General features: G+C 44.9%; 1 protein-coding gene across 1 annotated transcript in view; it reads right to left on the reverse strand.

Moving 5' to 3' along the window:
- LOC311117658 (iron-sulfur clusters transporter ABCB7, mitochondrial-like) overlaps positions 1–16,337 on the reverse strand; it is a gene marked incomplete at its 3' end in the record, with an annotated part of 34,416 nt that extends 18,079 nt beyond the window's left edge. Inside the window, exons 1-4 of the mRNA XM_084192591.1 lie at positions 16,185–16,337; positions 10,334–10,411; positions 10,143–10,217; positions 2,429–2,548 (exon numbers count right to left, since the gene is read on the reverse strand). Coding sequence (XP_084048717.1) covers positions 2,429–2,548; positions 10,143–10,217; positions 10,334–10,411; positions 16,185–16,325 — 414 coding nt within the window. The remainder of the gene's footprint in view (positions 1–2,428; positions 2,549–10,142; positions 10,218–10,333; positions 10,412–16,184) is intronic.
- Between the last annotated feature and the right edge of the window lie 1,882 nt (positions 16,338–18,219).

Raw genomic sequence — 18,219 nt, forward strand, 5'->3', positions numbered from 1 at the left:
AGTATGTTCCCCAGTATGTACCCCAGTATGTTCCCCAGTATGTTCCCCAGTATGTTCCCCTGCAGCCCCCCCAGTATGTTCCCCAGTATATACCCCAGTATGTTCCCCAGTATGTACCCCAGTATGTTCCCCAGTATGTACCCCAGTATGTTCCCCAGTATGTACCCCAGTATGTACCCCAGTATGTACCCCAGTATGTTCCCCAGTATGTACCCCAGTATGTTCCCCAGTATGTACCCCAGTATGTTCCCCAGTAGGTTCCCCAGTATGTACCCCAGTATGTACCCCAGTATGTTCCCCAGTATGTACCCCAGTATGTTCCCCAGTATGTTCCCCAGTATGTACCCCAGTATGTTCCCCAGTATGTACCCCAGTATGTTCCCCAGTATGTACCCCAGTATGTTCCCCAGTATGTACCCCAGTATGTTCCCCAGTAGGTTCCCCAGTATGTTCCCCAGTATGTACCCCAGTATGTTCCCCAGTATGTACCCCAGTATGTTCCCCAGTATGTACCCCAGTATGTTCCCCAGTATGTACCCCAGTATGTTCCCCAGTATGTTCCCCTGCAGCCCCCCCAGTATGTTCCCCAGTATGTACCCCAGTATGTTCCCCAGTATGTTCCCCAGTATGTACCCCAGTATGTACCCCAGTATGTTCCCCAGTATGTACCCCAGTATGTACCCCAGTATGTACCCCATCCAAGTCTAGACACACACCCACTGTGTTCACTCAGTGCCTATACGAAGTCTCCCCTTGGATTTCTTCACATTTTATTGTGTTACAAAGAGGACTAAAATGGAACTCAATTGTTATTTTGTTCAACGATCTAATAAAAAGTATGAGCTAACGAAACACCCAGAGAACATGATTTAGGTTAGAGGTGCTGACTAACGACACACCCAGAGAACATTATTTAGTGTAGAGGTGCTGACTAATGAAACACCCAGAGAACATGATTTAGTGTAGAGTGACTAACGGAGAATAAACTGGAAGCTATGAAAACAAAGAGTCTCCCTCCATATGTAGAACCTCCCAGTCATTTATTGGGTGAAAAACCACCAACGTTTCGGCATCACTGTGACTTCTTCAATGATCTAAATACTCTGATGTCAAAGTCAAAAAAAGAAAGGGAGATTTAAAGAAAACCGTAATATATCTTGATTAGATTCACCAGAGTCAATACATGTTACAAACACATTTGGTAGCAATTACAGCTGTGAGTTTTCTTAGGTAAGTCTCACAAGAGCTTTGCACACCTGGATTGTGCAATATTTGCCCAGTATTCTTTTCAAAATTATTCAAGCTCTGTCAAGGTGTTGGGGATCATGTCTAGACAGCAATGTTCAAGTCTTGCCATAGATTTTCAAGCAGATTTAAGTAAAAACTGTAACTTGGTCACTCAGGAACATCCACTGTCTTCTTGGTAAGTAACTCCAGTGTAGATGTGGCCTTGTGTTGTAGGTTATTGTCCGGCTGAAAGGTGAATTCCTCTCCCAGTGTCTGGTGGAAAGCAGACTGAAGCAGGTTTTCCTCCAGGATTTTGCCTGTGCTTAGCTTCATCCCATTTCATCCTGAAAAACTCCCCAGTCTTTGCCGATATCAAGAATACCCATACCATGATGCAGCCACCACCATGGTTGAAAATAAGGAGGCAGTTACTCAGTGATGTGTTGTGTTGGATTTGCCCCAAACATGAGGCTTTGCATTTAGGCCAAAAAGTGTATTCCTTTGCCATGTCTTTGTACAGTATTACTTTAGTGCCTTGTTGCATACAGATGCATGTTTTGGAATATTTGTATTCTTTTCAGTTCAGAAGGGCAAGTGGTTTACAGTGGTCTCCTGTCGGCTATACAGTCCTGGTCAAACGTTTTGAGAATGACACAAATATTAATTTTCACAAAGTCTGCTGCCTCAGTTTTTATGATGGCAATTTGCATATACAGTGGGGGAAAAAAGTATTTAGTCAGCCACCAATTGTGCAAGTTCTCCCACTTAAAAAGATGAGAGAGGCCTGTAATTTTCATCATAGGTACACGTCAACTATGACAGACAAATTGAGAAAAAAAAAATCCAGAAAATCACATTGTAGGATTTTTAATGAATTTATTTGCTAATTATGGTGGAAAATAAGTATTTGGTCACCTACAAACAAGCAAGATTTCTGGCTCTCACAGACCTGTAACTTCTTCTTTAAGAGGCTCCTCTGTCCTCCACTCGTTACCTGTATTAATGGCACCTAATTTTGCTATATTTCCTATTCAAACTCATTTCATGTAAGTTTTCATGGAAAACAAGAACATTTCTAAGTGACCCCAAACTTTTGAACGGTAGTGTACATTTCAATCCCACATTGTAACGCAACAAAATGTGAAAGGTGTTTGAGGTGTAAACGTTAGCCAGCAGACGTGTGTGTGTTTCATCAGCCTACCTTGGCTCCAGCCAGCAGCCCCAGGGCGATGGCTACTCTAGCCCGTAGATCAGGCCGGTCCTTGGGCCACACGTAGGTCAACATGTTAGACAGGATGGTCCTGGAATTCACCTCCTTCAACTGCCACCAGGACACAACAAGGAAAAACCACTGTTAGATGACATAACATTGTTTTATTCACATGGCTCAGTTGGTAGAGCATGGAGGTTGCAAAGACAAGGATTGTGGGTTCGATTCCCGCTGGGGCCACCCATACACGAAACATTTATGCACACATCGCTACGGACAAAAGCTAAATGGCATCCATTATTATTTATACGTTTTCCTCCTCACTGTGACCACAGAAGAGGAAGGTAACGCATCTTCTAACTTCACAAGACGTTGGAAAAAGCTTCACTTGTCCAAAACATTGACAAATAATACTGTGCCTGAAGCAGTTGCTCATTGTTTTGAACCATTGATGACGAAGGCTGCTTTTATAACAATATTGCAAGACATTGTGTACTGCTTGTCCAATATCATCCTGTAGTTCTCTTTCACAATTGGACAGGCCTGTAGCTGCTGTCCAGCTGCTGTCCTACTTCTCTCCACCTCCTCATCCATTACTAGAGCTGTCTGGCTTCCCGCTCCACCTCCTCATCCATTACTAGAGCTGTCTGGCTTCCCGCTCCACCTCCTCATCCATTACTAGAGCTGTCTGGCTTCCCGCTCCACCTCCTCATCCATTACTAGAGCTGTCTGGCTGCCCGCTCCACCTCCTCATCCATTACTAGAGCTGTCTGGCTGCCCGCTCCACCTCCTCATCCATTACTAGAGCTGTCCTACTTCTCTCCACCTCCTCATCCATTACTAGAGCTGTCTGGCTGCCCGCTCCACCTCCTCATCCATTACTAGAGCTGTCTGGCTTCCCGCTCCACCTCCTCATCCATTACTAGAGCTGTCTGGCTGCCCGCTCCACCTCCTCATCCATTACTAGAGCTGTCTGGCTTCCCGCTCCACCTCCTCATCCATTACTAGAGCTGTCTGGATGCCCGCTCCACCTCCTCATCCATTACTAGAGCTGTCTGGCTTCCCGCTCCACCTCCTCATCCATTACTAGAGCTGTCTGGCTTCCCGCTCCACCTCCTCATCCATTACTAGAGCTGTCTGGCTGCCCGCTCCACCTCCTCATCCATTACTAGAGCTGTCTGGCTGCCCGCTCCACCTCCTCATCCATTACTAGAGCTGTCCTACTTCTCTCCACCTCCTCATCCATTACTAGAGCTGTCTGGCTGCCCGCTCCACCTCCTCATCCATTACTAGAGCTGTCTGGCTTCCCGCTCCACCTCCTCATCCATTACTAGAGCTGTCTGGCTTCCCGCTCCACCTCCTCATCCATTACTAGAGCTGTCTGGCTGCCCGCTCCACCTCCTCATCCATTACTAGAGCTGTCTGGCTTCCCGCTCCACCTCCTCATCCATTACTAGAGCTGTCTGGCTGCCCGCTCCACCTCCTCATCCATTACTAGAGCTGTCTGGCTTCCCGCTCCACCTCCTCATCCATTACTAGAGCTGTCTGGCTTCCCGCTCCACCTCCTCATCCATTACTAGAGCTGTCTGGCTGCCCACTCCACCTCCTCATCCATTACTAGAGCTGTCTGGCTGCCCGCTCCACCTCCTCATCCATTACTAGAGCTGTCTGGCTTCCCGCTCCACCTCCTCATCCATTACTAGAGCTGTCTGGCTTCCCGCTCCACCTCCTCATCCATTACTAGAGCTGTCTGGCTTCCCGCTCCACCTCCTCATCCATTACTAGAGCTGTCTGGCTGCCCGCTCCACCTCCTCATCCATTACTAGAGCTGTCTGGCTTCCCACTCCACCTCCTCATCCATTACTAGAGCTGTCTGGCTGCCTGCTCCACCTCCTCATCCATTACTAGAGCTGTCTGGCTGCCCGCTCCACCTCCTCATCCATTACTAGAGCTGTCTGGCTGCCTGCTCCACCTCCTCATCCATTACTAGAGCTGTCTGGCTTCCCGCTCCACCTCCTCATCCATTACTAGAGCTGTCTGGCTGCCCGCTCCACCTCCTCATCCATTACTAGAGCTGTCTGGCTGCCCGCTCCACCTCCTCATCCATTACTAGAGCTGTCTGGCTGCCCGCTCCACCTCCTCATCCATTACTAGAGCTGTCTGGCTGCCCGCTCCACCTCCTCATCCATTACTAGAGCTGTCTGGCTTCCCGCTCCACCTCCTCATCCATTACTAGAGCTGTCTGGCTTCCCTCTCCACCTCCTCATCCATTACTAGAGCTGTCTGGCTGCCCGCTCCACCTCCTCATCCATTAGTAGAGCTGTCTGGCTCTCCGCTCCACCTCCTCATCCATTACTAGAGCTGTCTGGCTGCCCGCTCCACCTCCTCATCCATTACTAGAGCTGTCTGGCTTCCCGCTCCACCTCCTCATCCATTACTAGAGCTGTCTGGCTTCCCGCTCCACCTCCTCATCCATTACTAGAGCTGTCTGGCTGCCCACTCCACCTCCTCATCCATTACTAGAGCTGTCTGGCTCCCCGCTCCACCTCCTCATCCATTACTAGAGCTGTCCTACTTCTCTCCACCTCCTCATCCATTACTAGAGCTGTCTGGCTGCCCACTCCACCTCCTCATCCATTACTAGAGCTGTCTGGCTCCCCGCTCCACCTCCTCATCCATTACTAGAGCTGTCTGGCTTCCCGCTCCACCTCCTCATCCATTACTAGAGCTGTCTGGCTGCTCGCTCCACCTCCTCATCCATTACTAGAGCTGTCTGGCTGCGTTGTTCGCCTCCCACTCATAATGCACAGAGCTTAACACACTTATGATGCAACACGGCATGTAGACGTTTTGAAACTGTTCATTACTGTTCACAAAACAATGTCCCTACAGGCTAGAACACTTTACAATGCAAGACGATACCGGTAGCTTCCAGCTTTTATTGTAGGCTAACTTTCCTTGCTAGCTGACAGCTGAATTCACTACCCTAGTACTTTGTTTGTGATAATATGACTCCTGAGTGGCGCAGTGGTCTAAGGCACTGCATCGCAGTGCTTTCTGTGCCACTAGAGATCCTGGTTCGAGTCCAGGCTCTGTCGCAGCCGGCCGCAACCCGGGAGACCCATGGGCGGCGCACAATTGGTCCAGCGTCGTTCAAGGTAGGGGAGGGTTTGGCCGGCAGGGATGTGGGTTCGTTTCCCACGGGGGCCAATATGATTTTTTTTTTTTTATAATGTATGCACTCACTAACTGTAAGTCGCTCTGGATAAGAGCGTCTGCTAAATGACTAAAATGTAAATATGAAACCATAATACTAAATATGCTGAAGCTGAGTGTCACTAAAACCGTTATTAATTAACTTAGTTCCCTCACCACCAAAAACTCAGTCACTTCATCATCTCCCTCACCTCCTGTCTGGTTTCCACTAGATTCCATAGCAACAAAGTCCGATTCCACAGCCACATTCTGCCTGGCAAATTACATCATTACTGTCTTAAAGAGACAGCACACATTTTATAAGGGATGGCTTCTTCTATGCAAATGTTGTTGATCAGTACAATACAATAAATGTTCTCCTAGTTGCCAATAAAATAGGTCCTAAATGGAAGGGATTGTTTCTCATCTGTAACACCATGATATCAACTAAAACAAGCTGAATAACTCAATGCATGCACACACTCCTATTGAATAATATGCATTCACCTGTATTGTGAATAGACCTAGGCTATGTCTTGATCCCACTCCTATTGAATAATATGCATTCACCTGTATTGTGAATAGACTTAGGCTACGTCTTGATTTACCCAGTTTATCAACTGAGGTTTACCATTCAAATTAATCATTAACATTGTTGTTTTGTAGTTAGTTGGTTAAAAAAAGTAACATTGATTAATTAATGCATACATGCTGTCAACAAAACAAGACATTCAAATGTAATGAACTCAAAAGATGCCCAACGATTGAACAGAGCAGTGGCTGAGTTTATCTGTCTGGATCATTCTGGGTAATACACCTTATTTTTGTTGCTGTGGTATCGTTTTGGTATCGAGTGTCGTGATGGTATAGAGCAGAGCTCTCCAACCCTGTTCCTGGAGAGAAACCCTCCTGTAGGTTTTCACTCCAACCCTGTTCCTGGAGAGATACCCTCCTGTAGGTTTTCACTCCAACCCTGTTCCTGGAGAGATACCCTCCTGGAGGTTTTCACTCCAACCCTAATCTAGCGCACCTGATTCTAATAATTAATTGGTTGATCAAATTAATTAGGTTGGTTACAACTAAGGGTATCTCTCCAGGAACAGGGTTGGAGTGAAAACCTACAGGAGGGTATCTCTCCAGGAACAGGGTTGGAGTGAAAACCTACAGGAGGGTAGCTCTCCAGGAACAGGGTTGGAGTGAAAACCTACAGGAGGGTAGCTCTCCAGGAACAGGGTTGGAGTGAAAACCTACAGGAGGGTATCTCTCCAGGAACAGGGTTGGAGAGAGAACCTACAGGAGGGTATCTCTCCAGGAACAGGGTTGGAGTGAAAACCTACAGGAGGGTATCTCTCCAGGAACAGGGTTGGAGTGAAAACCTACAGGAGGGTATCTCTCCAGGAACAGGGTTGGGAGTCCTGGTATAGAGTATCATGATACTAAACCTGGTATTGAAGTAAAAAATGCTGGTATCGTGACAACACTAGCGTGTGTGTTATGGCAAAATCTGGCTTTAATCCAGTGGTGTAAAGTATTTAAGTAAAAATACTTGAAAGTACTATTTACAGTGCCATTAGAAAGTATTCAGACCCCTTTTACATTTGAGTCATTTAGCAGACTATAATAATAATATATTATCCAGAGCGACTCACAGTTAGTGAGTGCACACATCAGACCCATTGACTTTCTCCACAGTTTGTTAAGTTTCAGCCTTATTCTAAAATTTATAAAATTGGTCCCCCCCCCCCCATCAATCTACACACAATACCCCATAATGATGAAGCAAAAACAGGTTTTTGGATATTTTTGCTAATTTATTAAAAATTATAAACTGAAATATCACATTTACATAAGTATTCAGACCTTTTACTCTGTACTTTGTTGAAGCACCTCTTGGCAGCGATTACAGCCTCAAGTCTTCTTGGGTATGACGCTACAAGCTTGGTACACCTCTATTTGGGGAGTTTCTCCCATTCTTCTCTGCAGATCCTCTCAAGCTCTGTCAGATTGGATGGGGAGCATCGCTGAACAGCTTTTTTCAGGTCTCTCCAGAGATGTTAGATCGGGTTCAAGTCCGGGCTCTGGCTGGGCCACTCAAGGACATTCAGAGGCTTGTCCCGAAGCCACTCCTGCGTTGTTTTGGCTGTGTGCTTAGGGTCATTGTCCTGTTGGAAGGTGAACATTCGCCCCAGTCTGAGGTCCTGAGCGCTCTGGAGCAGGTTTTCATCAAGGATCTCTGTTCATCAAGGATCTCCGTTCATCTTTGCCTCGATCCTGACTAGTCTCCCAGTCCCTGCCGCTGAAAAACATCCCCACAGCATGATGCTGCCACCACCATGCTTCACCGTAGGGATGGTGCCAGGTTTCCTCCAGACGTGACGCTTGGCATTCAGGACAAAGAGCTCAATCTTGGTTTCATCAGACCAGAGAATCTTATTTCTCATGGTCTGAGAGTCCTTTAGGTGCGTTTTGGCAAACTCCAAGCGGGCTGTCATGTGCCTTTTACTGAGGAGTGGTTTCCGTCTGGCCACTCTACCATAAAGGCCTGATTGGTGGAGTGCTGCAGAGATGGTTGTCCTTCTGGAAGGTTCTCCCATCTCCACAGAGGAACTCTGGAGCTCTGTCAGAGTGACCATCGGGTTCTTGGTCACCTCCAAAGGCCCTTCTCCGATTGCTCAGTTTGGCCGGGCGGCCAGCTCTAGGAAGAGTCTTGGTGGTTGCAAACTTCTTCCATTTAAAAGGCCACTGTGTTCTTGGGGACCTTCAATGCTGCAGACATTTTTTGGTACCCTTCCCCAGATCTGTGCCTCGACACAATCCTGTCTCGGAGCTCTAAGGACAATTCCTTCGACTTCATGACTTGGTTTTTGCTCTGACATGCACTGTCAACTGTGGGACCTTATATAGACAGGTGTGTGCCTTTCCAAATCATGTCCAATCAATTGAATTTACCACAGGTGGACTCCAATCAAGTTGTAGAAACATCTCAAGGATGATCAATGGAAACAAGATGCATCTGAGCTCAATTTCGAGTCTCATAGCAAAGGGTCTTAATACTTATGTAAATAAGGTATCTGTTTTTTGTTTTTAATAAATTAGCAAACATTTCTAAAAACCTGTTTTCGCTTAGTCATTATGGGATTTTAAAACATTTAATAAATTTTTGAATAAGGCTGTAACATAACAAAATGTGAAGACATTCAAGGGGTCTGAATACTTTAGCAGTTTTTTGGGGTATCTGTACTTTACCATTTCTATTTGACAACTTTTACTTCACTACATTCCTAACGAAAATAATGTACTTTTCACTCCATACAATTTCCCTGACACACAAAATTACTTGTTACATTTGGAATGCTTAGCAGGACAATAAAATGGTCCAATTCACCCACTTATCAAGAGAACATCCCTGGTCATCCCTACTGCCTCTGATCTGGCGGACTCAATAAACACAAATGCATCTTTTGTAAATTATGTCTGAGTGTTGGAGTGCGCCCCTGGCTATCCGCACATTTGAAAAATAACAAAACAATCGTGACGTCTGGCTTGCTTACTATAAGAATTGTGAAATGATTTATACTTTTACTTTTGATACTTATATATTTTAGAAATTACATTTACTTTTGATACTTAAGTATATTTAAGACCAAATACTTTTACACTTTTACTCAGGTAGTATTTTACTGGTGACTCACTTTTACTTGAGTAATTTTCTATTAAAGGTAACTTTACTTTTGCTCAAGTATAAAAAAAAAAAAGATTAAGATAATTGGGTACTTTTTCCACCACTGCTTTTAATCAGTTGTTGCTGATCTAGTAGTGGAATTAATTAAAGCTGCAATTTGTAACTTTTTGGGCGACCTGAACAAATTCACATAGAAATGTGAGTTATAGATCTGTCACTCTCATTGAAAGCAAGTCTAAGAAGCGGTAGATCTGTTCTAAGTTCTACTATTTCTATGCTTCCAGTTAAGTTTTGTTTTTGCGTCTTTTGCTTTCGGTTTTGTCCACCAGCTTCAAACAGCTGAAAATACTATATTTGTGGTTATGGAAAATATATTTCACAGCGGTTTAGAGGGTACAATTTTAATTTTTTTATTTATTTAACTAGGCTCAGTTAAGAACAAATTCTTATTTACAATGACGGCCTACACCGGCCAAACCCGGACGACGCTGGGCCAATAGTGCGCCGCCCTATGGGATGATTCTCTGCCCAACGACTGCTTGTTTTGTCACAAACTATAAATTAGGAGAACTAGTAGAATTTTAGCAACCAGGAAATGTCGGAGTGATTTCTGTTTATTTTAACACAATCAGTTGTTGCTGGTCTAGTAGTGGAATGAATTAACACAATCAGTTGGCTATGAAAGTAAAGGTGACCCTTTCCCTGCAGAATTGAGTTAGGAACAAATTAATGATCCCCTATTTTCTCTCTGTTTACCTGCTGATCATAGAGCCAATAAAACATTACATGCTTCTGTTTTAGAACATTTGGAAGTTCTATTTTTCTTACCACATTTTTGGGGTCTGCGTTAAGTCTTCCACCTGCATTACCGTGCCAACATGTCCGCTCTGTCACCTGCAAATGCTGTGAGCAAGCACACACAAACACAATATTACACTATATGCTAGATTCTTCAGAGTTCATATTCAAACTTAATCATTTCTGATATCGTAAATGGCTCCAATGACAATGTAACGTACCTTTGCAGCCTCCAGTATACGTCTGTTGTTGTCACTCCTGTTGACTGTCCATGTGGCTGTCCTCAGGTTGGGGCTCAGCTACAGAACAGGAGAGGAGAAGAAGGGAGGAGCTTGTTTCAGTAAACATTTACAGATCCAGACGGAATAGAACAGAGACATTCCTTCCTGTTGAAAGATTCCCCTCAGGGCTGAGAGATAAAACAGTGGGCCAAAGAGCATGTTAGTTCAAACACAGCCGGTGTCAGTTGAGGTCACAATGTACAGGTAATATTTAACAGATCGTCTTTAGGAGACCGAGGTTAGGTGTTTGTGGTGGTGGTAACCCTTATTGATGACCTGTGGGTCGTTCCGTGTCCTTTCAGCAAGCCATGACACCCACCATATCAGATTGTTCTGAAATCCTTTCTGTGGTTAGAAACAGATCAGATTAAAATTCCCACAACATTATTTTGTTGAAATATAATTGATGTCTGAAAAATTAAGCTAATTGATTGCACCCATATTGACCATTTGAATTTATAGGATTCATATAATATAAACTCAGCAAAAAAAAGAAACGTCCTCTCACTGTCAACTGCGTTTATTTTCAGCAAACTTAACATGTGTAAATATTTGTATGAACATAACAAGATTCAACAACTGAGACATAAACTGAACAAGTTCCACAGACATGTGACTAACAGAAATTGAATAATGTGTCCCTGAACAAAGGGGGGGTCAAAATCAAAAGTAACAGTCAGTATCTGGTGTGGCCACCAGCTGCATTAAGTACTGCAGTGCATCTCCTCCTCATGGACTGCACCAGATTTGCCAGTTCTTGCTGTGAGATGTTACCTCACTCTTCCACCAAGGCACCTGCAAGTTCCCGGACATTTCTGGGGGGAATGGCCCTAGCCTTCACCCTCCGATCCAACAGGTCCCAGATGTGCTCAATGGGATTGAGATCCGGGCTCTTCGCTGGCCATGGCAGAACACTGACATTCCTGTCTTGCAGGAAATCACACACAGAACGAGCAGTATGGCTGCTGGCATTGTCATGCTGGAGGGTCATGTCAGGATGAGCCTGCAGGAAGGGTACCACATGAGGGAGGAGGATGTCTTCCCTGTAACGCACAGCGTTGAGATTGCCTGCAATGACAACAAGCTCAGTCCGATGTTGCTGTGACACACCGCCCCAGACCATGACGGACCCTCCACCTCCAAATTGATCCCGCTCCAGAGTACAGGCCTCGGTGTAATGCTCATTCCTTCGACGATAAACGCAAATCCGACCATCACCCCTGGTGAGAGAAAACCGTGACTCGTCAGTGAAGAGCACTTTTTGCCAGTCCTGTCTGGTCCAGCGACGGTGGGTTTGTGCCCATAGGCGACGTTGTTGCCGGTGATGTCTGGTGAGGACCTGCCTTACAACAGGCCTACAAGCCCTCAGTCCAGCCTCTCTCGTTGTGGAAAATAACTACTATACTTTATTACAAATAAGGTCTTACAGAGTTTTTGTTGCATCAAGAAATGACTTTATTAAAGTTTTCAACAAAGCCGATACCAGTCTGCAGAGTGGCTCCCCGTTCCCCCTCTCCCTCTCGCCACATTATATACCATCATCCCCAACTCTTCTAGCTCTAAATCCCTCCCTCTTCAGTTTCCCGCTCTTTATCACTCCACACCCACTTCCTTTGTCCCTGAGGACGGCTGAACTATTACTCCAACCAATCACTCGCTCCCCTGTCTTGCACACACACTCATGTTTAGTTTAAACATGACAAATAATAATAATATAATATGCCATTTAGCAGACGCTTTTATCCAAAGCGACTTACAGTCATGCGTGCATACATTCTTTTTTTTTTTGTATATGGGTGGTCCCGGGGATCGAACCCACTACCCTGGCGTTACAAGCGCCGTGCTCTACCAGCTGAGCTACAGAGGACCGCAATCACATAAAGGCCCTAAATCACATAAACCCCACCCCCTCAAGCTGTTACCAAGGAGACAAAGGCCTAGCCCAAACTCCATTCAACCCTGGTGCCGCTCCCTTTTGAAGAGAGAGACAAAAGGCCACAAGCTAGTTTCAGTCTCTCATCAGATAAGACAGCCATGGATTTAAGTAAGAGCAAGCAATTTGACCCTAGGGCAGATTTCCTCTCTACTCCCCCACACACAGTGAAATGCCCCAATTAAATTCCTAGCCCAGTAACAAACAATTCTAACTCAATGTTCGTGATTAACCCAGTTCTATCTCCTAATTCATTAAAGAATACACATCACTCTCAGCCTATTGCGGACAGTCTGAGCACTGATGGAGGGATTGTGCGTTCCTGGTGTAACTCGGGCAGTTGTTGTTGCCATCCTGTACCTGTCCCGCAGGTGTGATGTTCGGATGTACCGATCCTGTGCAAGTGTTGTTACACGTGGTCTGCCACTGCGAGGACGATCAGCTGTCCGTCCTGTCTCCCTGTAGCGCTGTCTTAGGCATCTCACAGTACGGACATTGCAATTTATTGCCCTGGCCACATCTGCAGTCCTCATGCCTCCTTGCAGCATGCCTAAGGCAATGACACGGATAATATACAGTTGGCTGGGTTTTCCGTGCATCGGCAGGACAGAACAGCTACGTCCGGTAAGAAGAGGGATGGGGGTCTGTGTCTATTTGTCAACAACAGCTAATATTAAGGAAGTCTCGAGGTATTGCTCGACTGAGGTAGAGTACCTAATGATAAGCTGTAGACCACACTATCTACCAAGATACTTTAAAGTTGATCACTTTTATTGTAAATAAGAATAGAATGTTTCTAAACACTCCTACATTAATGTTGATGCTACCATGATTATGGATAATCCTGAATGAATTGTGAATAATGATGAGTGAGAAAGTTACTGCAGCAGTTTTGCACAGATACATACAGCTATGGGTGACTCCCTCCGACGAAACTACACTTCCGCTACACTTCCCAAATTACGCTTACACACAGGTGTTCAGAGCATGCTAGACGACTAATTAGCACAGGTGTTCAGAGCATGCTAGATGGCTAATTAGCACAGGTGTTCAGAGCATGCTAGATGGCTAATTAGCACAGGTGTTCAGAGCATGCTAGATGGCTAATTAGCACAGGTGTTCAGAGCATGCTAGATGGCTAATTAGCACAGGTGTTCAGAGCATGCTAGATGGCTAATTAGCACAGGTGTTCAGAGCATGCTAGATGGCTAATTAGCACAGGTGTTCAGAGCATGCTAGATGGCTAATTAGCACAGGTGTTCAGAGCATGCTAGATGGCTAATTAGCACAGGTGTTCAGAGCATGCTAGATGGCTAATTAGCACAGGTGTTCAGAGCATGCTAGATGAATAATTAGCACAGGTGTTCAGAGCATGCTAGATGGCTAATTAGCACAGGTGGCCGCCTCTTGTCTTTCGTCTGTTTTCCGTAAATAAGCGCTGTAACGTGGAGATATGGCCATGTGGGAACGCTAACATGGCATGCCATGTATCAATTTAACCTTTAAGTATGTTTTTTTTTTAAATGATTTCTTGCTGATATGAAAGATAAGGTCCTTATGCTTCCAAAACCGTACCGCAAGCGATGCATGTTAATGTTCATACCGAGCGTCAGTGATCTTAACAAAACTCCCCCATACAGAAGACGCCCTCGTCCAATGACTTATGGAACGACCCGTGTCATGAACAAATTGAGACATTGCTCGAGGTGGATTTTTTTTTTTTACAACCTATAGAGAAGATTTTAGGCATCAAGAGCTAGTTATGTGCCAGAATATCCAGGATCAAATCAAATTTTATTTGCCACATGCGCCGAATACAACAGGTGTAGACCTTACAGTGAAATGCTTATTTACAAGCCCGTAACGAACAACGCAGTAAAAAAAATAATGTTAAGTGAAAAATGGGTAAGTAAAAAAAACAAAAAATAATTAAAGAGCAGCAGTAAAATAAAATAACAGTAGGGAGGCTGTATACAGGGGATACCGGTACATAGTCAATGTGCGGGGGCACAGGTTAGTCGAGGTAATATGTACATGTGGGTTAAAGTGACTATGCATAGATAATAAACAGAGAGTAGCAACACCGTAAAAGAGGGGGGTGGGGGGAACAATGTAAATAGTCCGGGTAGCCATGATTAGCTGTTCAGGAGTCTTATGGCTTGGGGGTAGAAGCTTTTAAGAAGCCTTTTGGACCTAGACTTGGCGCTCCGGTACCGCTTGCCGTGCGGTAGCAGAGAGAACAGTCTATGACTAGGGTGGATGGAGTCGCTGACAATTTTTAGGGCCTTCCTCTGACACCGCCTGGTGTAGAGGTCCTGGATGGCAGGAAGCTTGGCACCAGTGATGTACTGGGCCGTACGCACTACCCTCTGTTGTGCCTTGCGGTCGGATGCCGAGCAGTTACCATACCAGGCAGTGATGCAACCAGTCAGGATGCTCTCGATGGTGCAGCTGTTTTTTGAGGATCTGAGGACCCATGCCAAATCCTTTTAGTCTCCTGAGGAGGAATAGGCTTTGTCGTGCCCTCTTCACGACTGTCTTGGTGTGTTTGGACCATGATAGTTTGTTGGTGATGTGGACACCAAGGAACTTGAAGCTCTCAACCTGTTCCACTACAGCCCTGTCGATGAGAATGGGGGCGTGCTCAGTCCTCTTTTTATTCCCTGTAGTCCACAATCATCTCCTTTGTCAACTTTTTAACTGTTTTATATCACCACAGTGACAGTGTTGCTCAACAACAGTGAGTACAGCATATCATCATACCAGCAGTACTAGTTGGCTTACAACCAGTTACACCTGGGGTGTAATCACCTGGGCTCCCGAGTGGCGTCCCGAGTGGCGCAGCGGTCTAAGGCACTGCATCTCAGTGCTTGAGGCGTCACTACAGACCCCCTGGTTCGATTCCAGGCTGTATCACAACCGGCCATGATTGGAGGTCCCATAGGGCAGCGCACAATTGGTCGTCCAGGTTTGGCCGGTGTAGGCTGTCATTGTAAATAATAATTTCTTCTTAATTGACTTGCCTAGTTAAATAAAAGATAAATAAAAAAAAATAAAAAAAATTAGTCCAAACAGTTGCAAAACGGAACGTTTCTAGAGTTTCTATTGGACAAATTCAGGTAGTTCCCGCCCCGTTCTGTTCACTTCCGTTGAAGAAACGTTTTGCAACACTAATAAGCCCATGGTGTCTGTCACGTGCAGCTAATATCAGTCGGTCCACGGGTGGGATGCGCAGTCTTATCTCACCGGACATACATCTTATCATACTGTGCACTGACACTCTTTCTTTACTTCGTTAGTTCCAAAATAGGCCGGTAGCCTAGGTTCGAATCCCCGAGCCGACTGGTGCCCTTCAGCAAGTAAGTCGCTCAGTACCTCGACTAACCGGTGCCCCAGCACTTATCTAGAGTTTACTTACCACTTTTTCTTAACTGCATTGTTGGTAAAGGGCTTGTAAGTAAACATTTCACTGTAAGGTCTAAACTGTTGTATTCGGCGCATATGAAAAAAATACAATTTGATTTGGATAAGAGTTTCTACTCAATTACAAAAATGGAAATTGAAATGTTAAAACGTGCCCCACTCACTGGGGCCCACAATCTACATACTTTAGCTAGTTAGTAATGTCGAAATCACTTTCACTTTAACCTCAATTTGCGGCAAAACTACCTAGCTAGCTAGCAAAACATCGACAGCCATGCCAATCTTGTGAAAACATGCTCCACAAGCTTGGTTAACTTTCTGACTAATACAACTTAACACCCGTTCACCCCAAACTGGTTAACTTTATCATTATGATGGGCACTTGTGTCGCTCTAAGAACAGTGTCCTTCTCCCCCTCTTTAGGCTAATACTCACCAAATAAGTCGTCTGTTGCTTCCCATTCGGTGTGTTACCTCCTCTCCAAACATGATACGAACTTGTATGTTGAAGTAAAATAGCTAATTTTCGTTTTTGCAAGTGGAATCCACATTTCATCGAGACCAACAGCGGCGCCATCTTGCCAAAGGACGGCGGGTTCGATAATCAACAAAGTTACGTCACAGATAGAACAACAAGACAGATGTTTCACCGGATGTATAAATGTGAAGCTTCCGCTTGGCATTTCCGCTCAATAACCAAATATGGTAGTGAGAGGAAGCCCAGTAGCAGGCAGTGGGAGAAGATGGAACGGCATGGGATTTGGCCAACGTTCTCCTAATTTTCTGTTCCCAAAACTACAATATGTTACGAACAGAGTGGACTAAGTTTTGTAGACTTTACTCTTTGTCAAAGGAAACATGCGCACGCATGCTAAAACACGCCAATAGGATCTCGCTAGCTCGGCTTGGCTCCGCCTACTATTACCTATTTGTTCCCATTTTGAAACTACGGCCTGTGGTCTCTTGGTTTAGCTATAAAGATCTTCGGTTACGTTACTTCCGATTAGAACGAACTTTGCCCCCGTCGCCATTTATTCCTTTTTTTAAAGGAATAAAATCATAATAGCTATTTCGCAACATTTTGTCATTATATACCTATTTCGTTGTTTAGCTTGGAATTTAGATTTGACTCTTGTTTTGATAAGATTTCTAAACAATCACGTGCTTGTGACCTTACTATGCGTTGTGGGAAAAGATCTTGTTCAAAATAATGGAAAAAGGAGCAAAGTAGGGTACAGTGATGAGAATGTCCCTTTATATCTAGCAGGAGTACGGTTTGTTAATGAGGAGCAGCTTATCGAAATACCAATCTTGAAGAAACCGTTTGAGCTATCCAAACTGGTGGAGAGAGTGATGGGTAAAGTGAAGGATGTGAGGATCACTAGAGGCGGGTTTTTTGTGATTCTGCGGATCAGAAGGAACGTGTGTTGCGTCTCTCCCGATTTGAAAAGTTTGACGTGTTGTGTGTGTCTCTTCGGAACAGGGCACCCCTCAATGGGGTAATATCTAGTGTCTCGTGGCAAGTCGATGTTAAAGAGATGAAAAATATTTCTGGAGTGATTGATGCACGTCGGATGAATCGAGTGGTGAATGATGAAAAAGTGAAGAGTCTATCTTGTTCTTTAGTTTTTTGATATGGAGTCTCTCCCTACTCAAGTGCAGTTGGGTTATATCAACTACAGAGACAGAGTGTTTATCCCAAGACCAATGCAGTGTGATCACTGTCAAGCTTTAGGTCATGTGTCAAGGGTTTGCAGAAGGGAGAAACCGAGATGTCCAAGTTGTGGAAAATATGTTTTCACGTGTTATAAAAGTGATGAAAAAGTGAAATGTTGCAATTGTGGTGGGAACCATGAAGCCACGTCTTTTGAATGCCCGACAAGGGTGAAAGAAAATGAGGTGCCAAAGTTAGGGTTGTACAGATCATTTCCTATGCAGCAGCTGTTTAAAAGGGTTGAGGGTTTGAATGGTGCTCCTGAAGAGTCCATGGTGGTGGATAGGCCTTCACTGCAGGCTGCAGGGGTTGACTTTCACCAAGAGGATCCTGACATTTTAAAGGTTAAAAAGGTGGACTTTGTTGCCTTTATTGCAATGGTGATAAATGGCACAGCTCCGTGTATATCAATGATGTCGCTCTTGCTGCTGGTGACTCTCAGATCCACCTCTACGCAGACGACACCATTTTGTATACATCTGGCCCTTCATTGGACACTGTGTTAACAAACCTCCAAACGAGCTTCAATGCCATACAACACTCCTTCAGTAGCCTCCAACTGCTCTTAAACACTAGTCAAACTAAATGCATGCTCTTCAATCGAACGCTGCTGGCACCCGCCCACCCGACTAGAATCACTACTCTCGACGGGTCTGACCTAGAGTATGTGGACAACTACAAATACCTAGGTGTCTGGTTAGACTGTAAACTCTCCTTCCAGACTCACATTAAGAATCTCCAATCCAAAGTTAAATCT

Source organism: Coregonus lavaretus (genome assembly GCF_964263955.1).
Source record: "Coregonus lavaretus genome assembly, contig: HAP1_SCAFFOLD_3036, whole genome shotgun sequence".
In the NCBI taxonomy this organism is placed as follows: domain Eukaryota; kingdom Metazoa; phylum Chordata; class Actinopteri; order Salmoniformes; family Salmonidae; genus Coregonus; species Coregonus lavaretus.